The sequence below is a fragment of the Quercus robur genome, chromosome 11, assembly GCF_932294415.1.
Source record: "Quercus robur chromosome 11, dhQueRobu3.1, whole genome shotgun sequence".
In the NCBI taxonomy this organism is placed as follows: Eukaryota; Viridiplantae; Streptophyta; class Magnoliopsida; order Fagales; family Fagaceae; genus Quercus; species Quercus robur.
In genome coordinates, this window is record NC_065544.1 from 18536763 (window position 1) to 18550654 (window position 13892).

At 32.7% G+C, this 13892-nt stretch overlaps 1 protein-coding gene across 1 annotated transcript; it reads right to left on the reverse strand.

The window, feature by feature from the left end:
• Positions 1–4147: 4147 nt before the first annotated feature.
• On the reverse strand, positions 4148–10292 carry LOC126707686 (BTB/POZ domain and ankyrin repeat-containing protein NPR1). The gene is made up of 4 exons (XM_050407517.1): positions 9024–10292; positions 7000–7753; positions 5963–6160; positions 4148–4587 (listed from the first exon to the last, which is right to left on the reverse strand). Exons 1-4 carry the CDS (start codon positions 9600–9602, stop codon positions 4325–4327), a joined length of 1794 nt encoding a protein of 597 aa, XP_050263474.1. The 5' UTR covers positions 9603–10292; the 3' UTR covers positions 4148–4324.
• Positions 10293–13892: the final 3600 nt, after the last annotated feature.

A 13892-nucleotide genomic window follows, 5' to 3' on the forward strand; every position in this document is an offset into this window, starting at 1 on the left:
TTATCCAGATTATTCTGTTGTTTTCCAAATAAACTAAAATCTGACAACAATACAAAATATGACATATTATAATATGATTTTGCCCAATTCAAATCAACATCAAACACCATTCATTAAAAGTATTTAGTATAGTAAATAAAATGATAAAAAAAAAAAATACTTGCATCAAGGAACACATATGAATTAGTTAATAATAGGACAATAAGGGAACGAATCTCTAGTAGGAGATCCTTCTATTGGCTGTGAAAATTTTTTATAGAAAATTTTTAAAAAGTAGAATTCTAAAAATATATATAAATATATATATATATATATATATATTCATCAATCTAAGGTAGAGATTCAGAAAAAATAAAAAAATAATCCAACAAAAAAATGAAAAAAAAAATTGAGAGAGAGAGAAATAACCTTTTTTGTATATAAAAAAATATGCATAGAATGGGAAAGAGTGGCAAATTTATAGTAAGATGATGGGAATAAGAAAAGCCAAAATAAAGAAAAATGAAAAGGCAAAATAATATGTACAATTAAAATCGCCCAAAATGAATATATATAGACACTACTTTTGTTTGATTTTCCATTTATTTATTGTATAGATTATAAAATTAAAATTAAAGTAGATGAATATGTAAAGTTAAAATCGCCTAAGATGAATTTGTAAAACCAATATATTTAATATTGTAAAAAAATTAAAGGTAAAAAAGAAATATGAAAAATACTAATTATATGGCTAATGACATGGCGATGAGGTGGCTCAATAGGAGCGTAGTAAAAATAAATACTACGCTTCATCTTTTAGATATATATAGATGTGCAGATTTTAAAACCTCATTTTTTTTCCCACTTTTTTAAGGTACAAGTATACTTTAGTAAAGTTTCAATAAAAAGTTAAATAAGCTATTCTCAAACTAACACTTAAAGGTCCGTTTGGAAACAACTTATTTTGCTGAAAATTGAAAACTGAAAATACTGTAGCAAAACAATTTTTAAATGTGTAAATAGTATCGTGGGACCCATTTTTAATATTTTTTTTGAATAAAGTACTTGTGGGTCCCGTGAACAGTGCACTCTGTTGGAGAAAATCTGAAACGTGTGAACAGTAATGGCTGGAAAAGTCAAACTTTACGGCTAAAAAAAAAAAAAAAAAAAAAAAAAAAAAAAGAAGCTGAAAATGTAAACGCAGTAGACGTGGACACGGATCCAAACACATACTTAGGTGCGGTTTGGATTGTGTTTCCTGCATTGGCGTTTCTTGCGTTTTCAGTTTTTTTTTTTACCCGATTTTGTTGACTTTTCAGCGTGAACAGTTCACTCGTGCACTATTCACGGGACTCACAAACATCACTTTTCAATAACTTTTTCATTAAAAATGGGTCCCACAGTATTATTTACACATTTAAAAATTATTTTGGCACAATATTTTTAGTTTTCAGCTGTATCCAAACGGACCCTTAGTCTCTCTCACCTCTCAGATCTAAAACTCATTCCTAACCTCTCTCTCATCCTTGCCTCTCACTTCTCACCACTCTTTCATCGTAAACCTCTCTCTCCTGTCACCTTTCTCTCAACCAACACTGCCATCACTATTCTTAGTAGCATCTCAAACTTGACCCAACCTCACTGCCACCATCATCACACCACCACCAACAACCCAAGCAAGCCCTAATTGCAGCAACCCACCACCGCCATCTCCAATCTTGAGTCCTTGGCATCGCACTGCCATGGTCCTCACTTGATTTCATCTGGCTTTTTGTTAATTTTGGGTTTTGATTTCATCTGGTTCTATGATGGGTTATTGCTAATTTTAGTTTTGAGGTTTTTTGTATTTGGGTGGTATTGCTTGATCACTGGTTGAGGCAGGGCCATGGGTGGTTTTGTTGTCAGAAGATAAAGGAGAAGAGTAAGACAAAGGGAAAGAGGTTTGTTATGAAGAGATAGAAAAAAAGAAATAAAAAAGAATTTACACATGAACAATGACAATGGATATATGCACAGTTACTATAGCAAGATTGTATATTTACACATTTATACACCTACTAAGAGCACTCACAGCAGTGGAGCTATAAGCAAAATTTTTTGCTTCTCAGCTACAATGCACATCTATCTTTAGATGTGCACTGTAGCTCAAAGGTAAAAAAAAAAATATATATATATATATATATATATATTATTTTTATTTTGTATTCACACTATGATTAGATTTTTTTTTTTTCTTTCTCCTCCTTCCCCATTTCTACCCATTGATCCTCTCTCCCCTCAATCGGTCCTCACACTCTTCATTTCTTCCCGTTGCAAGCTTCAATTCCTCCACTCGCCGCTAACCCAAGCCCCTGCCCAGCATTGACAATGCCGACCCAAGCCCCTGCCCAGCGCTGACAACGCCGACCCAAGCCCCTGCCCTGCCCAACGCCGACAATGCCGATTGATCTCTGCTATCTCATTTTTCTTCTACTCTGTCTCTCAATCTTTCTCCATCTCAAACACCAAGACCTATGATCGTCGATGCTGGGTTTTGATTTTGTCGCCGTGATTGACAAAACGGCGTTGATGGTTGAATGGGTTTTGATTTTGTTGATGGTTGATGAATGGGGTTTGTTGATGGTTAATGAATGGTGGCTGGGTTTCTCTGGTTTCGTAGTGGCTTTTGGCTAATTTGATGGTTGATGATGGGTTCTATTTTTATTTTGATGAATGAGTTTTGATTTTATTGATGGTTGATGAATGGGGTTTGTTGATGGTTGATGAATTGTGGCTGGATTTCTCTGGTTGATGAATGGTGGTGGCAGTGGTGGTGGTGGTGGTGGTGGTGGTGGTGGTGGTGGTGGTTGTGGGTGTGGCTGATGGTAGAGGTGGTTGTGGTTGGTGCTGTGGATGTTTTTTGGGTAGTGGGATATATTATTTTATTGTAGTAGTTATATTATTTTATTGTGATATTTATATTATTTTATTATGTTGAAAGTTAAAACAGATAGAGTAATTTTTGGTGGAGCTAATTTTTAGCTCCACTACTGTGAATGCTCTAATGTGGGTAATGTTTGGGTCAAAATGTGTAAATCTTACCACTTTTTCTATTTTAGACTCATTGATGTGAGTGCTTTAAAAGTAAAGATGCAAGATTGAAATAAAAATCCATCAAAACACACACACACACTTATATATATGAAGGGAGAGAGAGAGAGTCATTAACTTTTTGTGTGGAAAAAACATGGATTGAACTAAGAATTTATATGGATTGAAAAATAAGAATTTATATAGATGGACCTCTCTCTCTTGAAACCTCAACACCTTTGATGAACCTCCAACAAATGCTGCCTCACACCACGTTGGTGATATTCAGATAAGTTTCATTCATGTGTTCTTCTCAACCATTGCAAGCTTAGCTTAAAAAATTAAAGGTTAAAAACTGTGAAAATTCCAAGATGGACGAACTAGTTGCTCTTGAGATAAGAAAAAGGATGAGTAGTAATGTTAAGTTGAATCGGATAGTTGGAAAGATGGGAAAGCGTTAATCGCTGCTAAGAAGAAGAAGCATGAGAATAATTCCTGGTTGAATACAATCAATTGGTTTTAATTTTCAGGAGAGGAAGAGACAAAAGATAAATAAATAGAATAGGAGAAATACTAAATTACCAGTGTTGGATTTAGTTAATTGTATTGTTAGGAAAATAAGGAGACCAAAATCCAGATACAATGTGTATTTGCTTTCATCAAAGCTGGCTAAATAGACCAAAATTGATAAAATGGACTAAACTAAACCAAACAACTTAAGTGGCCCAAAATGAACAAAATGGAATGAAATGTTACGCTGATTTTATTTAATTTACTCAAATCATATAATTTCAACTAAATATAATTATTAATTATCGACATTGATTTATGAATGGATAAAAACTTTTATTAATGATAGAATAAGTTAATCAAACTTGAACATGTAAGTCTAATTTATTGATGAGCTAAAGCTATGTTCAAAATTAAATCAAATAAACTAATCCTAAATTTTTACTTGGCTCCACTCAGCTCAACTTGTGTTCAACCTAACAGTCCATAAAATTTAAACAACACCTCCCCCCCCCCCCCCCCCCCCAAAAACATAAAAATATTTACAATTCTCTTTCTTCAAAGAACCTCCTAGCTGATAAGACCATCATTTCCTACAAAATTCAGAAGTAGAATATTTTTGCTAACTTAATGCTACAACAGAGTATGCTCCTTTGCAGGATTTTACATACAATAGGAGCCAAAATTTATGAGGCTCTCACCAGAATCTTTCTCAAAAGAATTTGCAAATTATCATCAAGCTTATTTAGACAAAATTTACATGCCATCACAATTTCTGAACCTTATAATTCACACCATATTTGTGAGAAGTTGAGGATGAAGAGGAAGACAATCTAGAGCGATTGAACTCAGCCTTGTCCTTATTAAATGCCTTTTGAACATCCTCTTTCAGCTCCATGAAGCGCCTCCTCTTGATTCTCTGCTCATCTTGGGAGCCCCTCTCCAGGTAAAACAAATCGGGTAGGTCGTCCTCCATGAACTTATCCAGCACGTCTGAGCAATGAGGAAAATAGCGTCGACCCATCTCCACTGTCAACATGGCAACCACAAAGCTTCAACAAGAGTAATTAAGAAAAAGAACTTTTTACATACCAGACCATAAATTATTTCAGTTGTAATTAATCTTTGCAAAAACTCAGAAAGTGCAATTGCTCATTCCAAAAACTCTGACTTCTATATTTCCTCAGGATGTGCTGCTTCGATAAATAAGCCAAGCCTAAGTTGCCTTTGGATCGAGAAACGAATGTGGAATAGTTTGTCATCCTAGATCTACATGTTCTTGAAGAGTTCATTGAACCAAAAAATATTAAAAACGAAGGATTCATGATCCTATTGGAAAACTAAGTGCTCAAATCCTCAAACAACAAAGGATATTCTGTCATAACATGTTTGCATAATTGTTGTAAGTTCAAATAACAACAACAAAAGTACTCCTTCTGGGATTGGCTTAGGGTTCACAATAACGCCTTCATCTACTCCTCCCCTCCCCTCCCACCCCCCACACCCCCCCCCCCCCCCCCCCCAAAAATAATAATAATAATAATAAGCACAGCCATTAAAACAGAATGACACGAAATTAAAAAACATTTCTTTCAAAACATAATAATAGCACAGCCATTAAAACAGACAAATAAGCATGAGATGATGGAATAACAGGTGAGAGAATACTACACATATGTGATCAAAATCCATCCAAACTAAGACAGGTATTAAAGTTTTGTCATATGAATACAGAACACAATTTCAATTAACCAACAGATCAACTAAATTAAAGACAATACCACAAAAGGATTGACTAAAGTCTAAAATTTCATCAGAGAAATCATGTACTAAATCAAACAGATAGCTGAGAGAACATTAACAATCTTTTACTCAAGGTAGGATCCAGTTATATATATGTACACACACGCATTTAGTTTTTCATTAACATTGACCTTTAAATGAAACATAAAAAACATGATTTAAACATAATTTACCGCACTTTACTTATTATCTAATTAATCCTAAACTACTAGAAAAGCTGCAATATACATTAATCTGTTCTCTTTACCATCTTACAAAATATACATTAATCTGCTGCCTTTACCATCTTACAATGCTAGGTGACCACCTGACATGAGATATATGAAGGCACCTAGCTGAGAGAAAATTTCCCTACCCTATAAAATAAACCTTTTCCAATCAAATTACCAGATGACTGCTCACTTGGGTAGAAATAAATAAATAAATAAATAAAAATCTAGGGCAGAAATCTAGGTTTGCTAGACTACTCACTTGGGCAGAAATTTGATAACAATGATTTCATTGAGCCAAAAAAGGAGGATTATCCAATAGGCTGCAATTCACTAGAACAAAAGAAGATAGGGCATACAAATATACAGGAGACTCAAAAGCTTGCGATTACCTGTTTTCATAAGGGCTTCCAACCGGGAGCGCAGTCTCTTGTTCTGCATAATTGGAGTCTCATTCAAATCAACCTCCCTCAAATTCCCACTTGAACCTTTTGATGCAGAAAGACCAGAAAACTCAGATGTTGTCTCAGCATTTGCAATGTCCATGGCTAGCTTTGCTTCGGTAGGGAATAACAATCGTGCAAATGCCACTGCAATTTTTTAATATTTGAGAAGTGCCACTTACTCTTAGGATTCACCTTTGCATGAATGTAATAATATTGATGAGTGTATGCACATTTTCACCAGGTACTTTGCCATTGCCAACAAAAAAGAAGAATTCAATAGCCCACACAAATTGGGTGGAACATCATAAGTTGAAGGTTCCATTACCCTACATGCACACCAATTGCTTGAATTCTTGTCAACTGCTTATCTAATAGTAGTTTATTACCTTCAGCTCAGCCAGTAATTATGTACATATAATCCTAAAGCCCCCCAAAATGGCAGAAGTCACAGTATACCTTCAGCCATACCTCAAGGATATGAATCCAGAAATATTGTCTAAGACTAGTTAATTAAATTTTTTCTGAAGTACTACCACCAGGAAAAGGACAACAAAACTTCTTACCCATGTAAGATTTTCTTGTTTTACACAAACACTATATGTCAATATGTTAATTAATATATCATGTATTAACCAACTTCAGCAGTCATTTAAGGATTCAAATTAAGAGAAATGTCAATCATGACTTGATCGCTTGCTGATGCATGCAGTAGGTAATGGCAAAAGTAATATGGAACGGTTATCGACAACCATATGTATAAGTATCATGAAGTCTACGTTGAACATTATTGTTCAATATCTTCAAATATCAAAAAAGAGATTCACATTAACTCCAACATGACAAACAGAGTAACAGATTATAATATAAAAATTAATCATAAGTATAAAAAGAATGAACTTTAAAATTTTTAGACTCCTTGGAGAAAGCTAAATATAATTTCAGAGGAAGGGGAAAATCCAAGATTACCATCTGCAGAACAATACCTCGGTTTTCCAGGTATAGCAACTTCATGTGCAGATCATCAGCAGCTGTTTGGGAAGAAACAGAAGCATCCCCAGCCATTGGATTCCTTCGCATTTCTCTCTCTAGAACATCAATGCATATCCTGTCTTTGTTTGCTTCCTGTCCCTGCTCCGTTTTTGTATGATAATCCTTGGGCCTTGTCAACCTCCGGCAAATACTAACAGCACTCTGACAATCCAATGCCAAATCTAATGCACAAGCCCCTTTGGTCAGAAGAGATACTATTATTGATGGCTCCTTACGCATTGCAGCTATGTGAAGTACTGTATAACCCCGATGATTTCGAAGGTTGACATTGGCCAAACCCAGACCAAGGACGTCAGTCACAACCTTTGGATCACAGTAGGCTACGGCATAATGGAGAGCATAGGCTTCGTCTAAGGTTATATCAGATTCAGTCAGGAGAAGTTTCACCAATTCAACATCATCAGAGTCTAATGCTTTGTGAATTCTCCTGATTCCCTTTTCACGCAACGGGTCCACAGCTTCCATGTTATGTTCATCATCACTCCGAGACTTGAGACGAAGCAATTTGATGTTCTCTGCAATTTCATGAGGGAGCTCTTTCTCAAGAGAGATGCTGTCAAGATCTGATCGAGCTACTCTATCAACACATTCAGTGACAAGTTGACTCAATTGACAATGGAAAGCAACTACAAGAATTGGGATTACATCTTCAACAAGAGCCTTCCCAACGAAGTTTAGAAGGCGCCGCTGCAAAAGTGTAGAATATCCATTTAGAATAATCTTCATATAGTCTGATGAAAGCCTAAATTACAGATGAAACAATTGGAAAGAAATAGCCTAAACTTAAGCTTTTTTTTTTAAAAAAGAAAAAATCATGATCAATCATCTAAATGTAATGGCATCTCATAATGAATACTAAAGAATGTGAAATTGATAATAATGCTGTATTCAATTCCAAAAAGTTTAAATCTTTAAATTTTTAAGTATAATAGCAGAAAGCCTAAGAGTATTTTTCAAAGGGAGAGAATTAATGATAGTACTAGCTGAAAACAACGTGGTTGTCAACCAAATAAGTATAGAATAACTAATTTAAGCAATTCCCTAGGAAAGGGAGATTCCCATTTATCTCACATACTTTTCATCACTCTTTTATGACTACACATCAATTTTGGTAGGATATTTCTTCCACTGATAAATGAGAAGAACCATAAGCACAAATAAATTTTACTTAGAAACAAATTTATAATCCATACACCACTGTCAGGAACATAGCCAATGAGAGCTAGCTCAAACGGCACCTTCTCCCATCGTAAAAGCAAGATAGAGGGAAAGTTTGTGGGCTCAAAACCCACTTGGGACCATGTGTAACTTACCCAAAAAAAGAAAAGAAAAGCTTGTAGGATCTTATTATTAGCTATTCATTTGCATCTTCAAAGTTGTTCATCAGTGTTTTAATTTAAATGGATGATTTTCTTTATAAAATTAGTTCACAGTACAGCACCTCCAAAATAAAAATGTTTAATTACTTTATAAACAAGTCACCCTGCATCCAGACACATAGCATAAAGTCTTATACAAAGATTCTTAGTTTCAAGTTTGAGATGGATTAGTTTATCCACACCATCAGCCTAAACATCAGGTAGCTTATTCAATATTCAGTTTATAAAATTGGGTTGCTGAATCCATGTTGGGTCCAATTAAAAAGTCCAAAGGGAAAAATAGCATTGAATTCCCCTTTCCCCTTAGGCTAATGGAAATTGTAGCTCAAAGGGGTTGAAGACCCAATCAGCAACAATGTGTAATTATCAACATTCAGCACAAAACCATATAACGAAATGATATGATACCAAAACAGAAGTTGAGCAGCCACCAAATCCACCACCATAGTTGTCACACTCACACCACAACAAAGAGTTAAAGGCACATGCTTTATGTTACTAAGTGTCAAAATTCAGGGGAAAAAAGAAGTTGACATGATGAGTTGGTTAATTTTGATTAATAAGTAGTTGACTCTAACCTGAAAAAGTGAAACCAGCTCTGGTATCTGAAAAATGGAAGAGGCATACATCAATTGGACAGCGAAATGAATGGCGGGTCTGCACGCATCATGGATGCAAACATTGTCAACACAAGTAGAGACCTCCATTGGAGAAGGCTTGAGCTTGGCAGTATACAAATAGCTCAAGAAAACCAGGAATGCCTCATACCCAACTTTGCCATAAGGCAACAAATCATTGATCAAGTACTTGGGTTTCCCATCCAAAGACTCAACCTGTTTCTGAAACAGATCAAGAAAAAACTTACTTCTAGCAGCCAAAATACATCGGTGAACACCGACTGGAGTTCCCTCAACAATGAAAACCGCATCGCTATAATCACAACTTGGATCAACCAAGAGTTCCTCCAGATTAGAGCTCAGCTTGTTTAGACTAATCACTTCCAGATTAGCAGGAGGAGGAGGACCAGGAGGGCCCAATTCAACACCAGAGGAGGAGGATGATTTATTAGCCTGCCTGTAGCTGTATGAACCATTTGATAAATGGGAAGATGAAGTAAAGCTCAAAGAGGAAGATGGTTCAGTGGAATGACTGGCCATTGATTATTACTAATAATTATACTACTTCCCTTTTATACAAATCACTATATATTTATAATATGATCATGTAACTTACTAAATCTAATTTATTTTCTCTGTGTTAAGATCTTGTGAGTTGTGTCTGTCTAAAAATGTAAAAGAAAAATTGGGAGAAATCAATACAAATGTGCCTATAAAGCTATAAAATTTTCAAATGGGCTTCATAGAAACAAACAACTGATTAATTCCCACAGTTAGAAGTTACTACTACTACTAAAAAAGTTGGAACAAAAGCTTCAAATCAAAATTCACAAAGGGGATCCATTTCTGGACAAAATCTTATGATTTTATGTATTTAAAATCCTATCTGGTTTGAATTTCCAATACCATCTAATAAGCATAATTATCAAAAAAACAAAAAACTATACTACAACACAACCAAATCAAGCTTTTTGATGCTATCAAATCCTATGAAATTAACAACTAATTTAACTTCACAAGCTAAGCAAAACAAGAAAAGAGAAAGGACAGAAGAAGATGGTAATAATAGTATATATTTACATACAGAGAGAAATGGGAGGAGAAATTTCCTAATTTGAAAGAAGGAAGAGACAGAGCAAAAGCGTGACAACTGAAACGGAAGCTTCAATTTTCGCTATCAGACACAGTTATTGAGTCAGAAAAGAGAGAGAGAGAGAGATTAGATTGGTTAATAAAAGTAATAGTTTTTTTTGGTTTGTTAAGTAAGCAACAGTAACAGTAATACAAAGGTTGATGTTCCTACGTGTGAGTGTTTCGTTTGGAAGATGAAGTCGTGTCGGTGACGACATCCATGGCGTCAGATTTCACAGCTGGGTTCTGCTGACGAACATGCCTGCGTCACCCTCATGGGAACGCCCCTATCAAAGTCTTGGCATCTTGGAAAATGGAAAGTTAAAGCAGGCTACCCTACAAACCCATCACCCTCATCGTACTGTTTCTCATTTTTTCTATGTCTATAATCTATATAATCATATATTATAAGCCTACAATCAAAGAATATATCTTTCTTTTGACTTCTCTTACTAAACATCAGGTGCTGAACTTTTTTACTTTTTGAACAAGAGGATTTAGATTTTAATTTTATATTTAATTTTTGTTGAATATAAAAAATTAAGAACAAAGGTTTTTTTTTCAAATTTTATATATATTTTTATTCTGAGTGTGAATTTAAAAATTTAATCATTGAATTTTATATTTATGCTTGCAAGATTTCAAGAATATCAAAGATCATTTGTTATGTTATTAAACGAATGCTAAAAGTTTAAGTTTTTGTGATCTAAAATTGTTTATAAAAAATAAATTTATTGATCGAATAATAAATAATATTCGATTTAAACGAAACTTGATATGCAGGTTAAAAATATAGGGAATATGAAATTTACCAGTTAGATTCTCAAAATACACACCTGAAAAAGGGATTATAAGAAATTTGAAAAGTTTCTCTCCAAACTAGTTTGGAAAAAAACTTTGTTCAAAAATTAATTAATATCTTAATGATGTGATATAAAATAATAGGACACAAATTTGGTTGTAGTAAATAGCTTCAATTTTTTTCACTAAAAAAACTAACATGACTACATATTTTGAAAGTGTCTGGGTTGCATGTTTTTTATGTCCTTAACATACATGTCAAATTTTATGCTAATTGGATATTACTTACTATTTGATTCATAAACTTATTATTTATATATAATTTTCAATTATAAAAAATTTAAAATTTAAAATTTAAAATTTAAAATTTAAACATTTGATTGATGACATACTTATTGATATTTAATCTTCTGGATATTTTACAAGCATAGATGATATAAGAAAAAAAAATGTAACTCAATTGTGAATTTATCAAAATTTATATCAAATAAAAAAATATTGAGTGAAATTGTAACTAATAGTTACACTAAACTTGTAACTAAACTTTGTTCAAAATATCGTATCACAAAAAAAGGGTCTTAAGCTCAAAGTCATTATCTTGACAATGTGATATAAAATAATTTATCATAAAAAGAGGTTATAATTTCAAAGCCATTATATCTATGATAATACTACAAAGATAAAATACTATTTTGGTGTGGCTTTAAAAAGTTTGTTTTTTATCTTTAAACTATTGAAAATTTCGTCTTTCATCCTTAAACTATTGAAAATATTTCACTTCCTATACTTAAACTTTAAAAAAATATTTTTTTTCTTCCTTAAATTATTGAAAAAAAAAGTTATTTTTTTATCTATACTTTTGTCTCTAAACTATTGAAAAAACAAAACTCTTAAAAAAGTTTAAGGTTGAAAAAAAGAACTTTTTAAAGTTTAGGGATGAAGAACAAATCATATCATATACTATATAATAAAATTTGGGCTTAGAAACCGTGGTTGCGCTAAGTGGTTGCTCTTTTTTTTTTTTTTTTTTTTTGAGTGTAAGTGGCTGCTCTTATTAATTAGTAAATTAATTATATATTTTTCGTTTGGATAAATTTCCTCAATTAAGAGATAATATTTAACAACTATTTAATTTAGGTAAAAGTTTATCATTTAAATTTCAACAATTTAAATTCTACTCAAACTAAAAGTTTATAAAAAAATTTCTTAACTAAATCTCACAATACAACCCACAATTTCTTTCTAATATATATATATATATATATATATATCGTTTTGACTAAGGGATAAAATTTAACAATAATTTAAAACAAATTTAAATTTTATTCAAACTAAAAGTCTATCATAAAAATTTTCTAAACTTAAATCTCACACAACCCACATTTTTGTTTTTGTTTTTTTGTTTTTCCCTTAAGTGGCATGATTTAACAATAATTTAAATAAAATTTAAATTCTATTCAAACTAAAAGTCTATTATAAAAAATTTCTAAACTTAAATCTCACATAACCCGCATTTTTTACTTTTTATTTTTTCTTCAAGTTACATCTTATTAAATTAATATTTTATTAGGATATTAAACTACAAAGCTCTTGACTAGAGGATAAGATTTAACAATAATTTAATATAGATAAAGCGATATCATCTAAGTTTTAGAAATTTAAATTTTATTCCAACTAAACATCTATTATCAAAATTTTCAAAACTTAATATATATTCAGCCATGGCTTTTCAATACAATCCCTTTTAACTAATAAGTCATTCCTAAAATTAAATCCCACACAATACACTCCACATTGTTATATTTATTTATTTTTTTCAAAACACAACTTATGATTATATTTTAATCTAATAAATTAATCTTACCTATTGTTCTTTACTTCTAAATATGCACGCAAAATATTATGCCAAAGAAAATTTACTATAAAGAAGCAAAACAATGGACACCCATTTAAGTTCTTGATTCTCTTATATAAGTTTTTATTTTTATTTTTTATATTCTCAATTATGAACTTTTTGTGTATTTTTTATTTTTGGTTTTGGTTATTGTATTAAATTTGTGAATATGTTGATTTTTTCAATTAGACTATCACTAGGAAAAAATTGGTATTGAGGAACTATTTTGTTTATTATTGTTTGTGCTGACTAGGATATAGATTAAACATAACTCAAATAAGAATGATCAAACTCATTCTGTATCTCATATTAAGCAAGTAACACAAACACACAAATAGAATTTTAAAATATAAAAATAGATAAACACTGGTAAAGTCTAAACTCTAAACAATCAAAACTTAAAGGAAAATTTTACCTCAAAAGCGGGGCGTGAGATCCTAATCAAGATAGTCACACAATCAATTCCCTACTCCATGAGTCTATTAAAATTGCCAAAGTCTACTTGTGATAGCATAAACTCATTGCTAGCCAAATACTGGTGGGGCCATAACCATGATGAAAGGAAGGTCCATTGGATTAACTAGAAGAAGTTGTGCACTCAGAAGCAAAAGGGAGAGATGGGTTTTAGGGACCTCCATGCTTTCAACTTAGCCATGTTAGCCAAGCAAGCCTGATGATTGATTCACCACACCCATTCTTTGTTCTATATATAAGGCCTACAAGGGAAGGTATTTTTCAAGATATTCTTTCATGATGGCTGAATTGGGTAATAACCCTTCTTTTGTTTGGCGTAGTCTGTTAGCTGTTAGAGACATTATCAAGGAGGGTTCACGTTGGAAGGTAGGGGATGGTAGTACCATTAGGGTGTCATCCCACGCATGGCTATCCCATTCACCAATATTCTTGAACGAAGCATCAAAAGATTTGCGGGATTGTGAGACAATGGGACCGGGGTAAGATATTCACCACTTTCGCTCACAGGACATGCACAGAAATACTGGCAA

Excerpts from the sequence above, each read along its gene's own strand:
- LOC126707686 (XM_050407517.1), bottom strand. The coding sequence starts at position 9,602 with ATGGCCAGTCATTCCACTGAACCATCTTCCTCTTTGAGCTTTACTTCA. Across the intron at positions 6,161-6,999 it reads GCTATACCTGGAAAACCGAG|TGGCATTTGCACGATTGTTA; the intron begins GTATTGTTCTGC and ends AAAAAATTGCAG. Across the intron at positions 4,588-5,962 it reads GGAAGCCCTTATGAAAACAG|TGGAGATGGGTCGACGCTAT; the intron begins GTAATCGCAAGC and ends CCATGTTGACAG.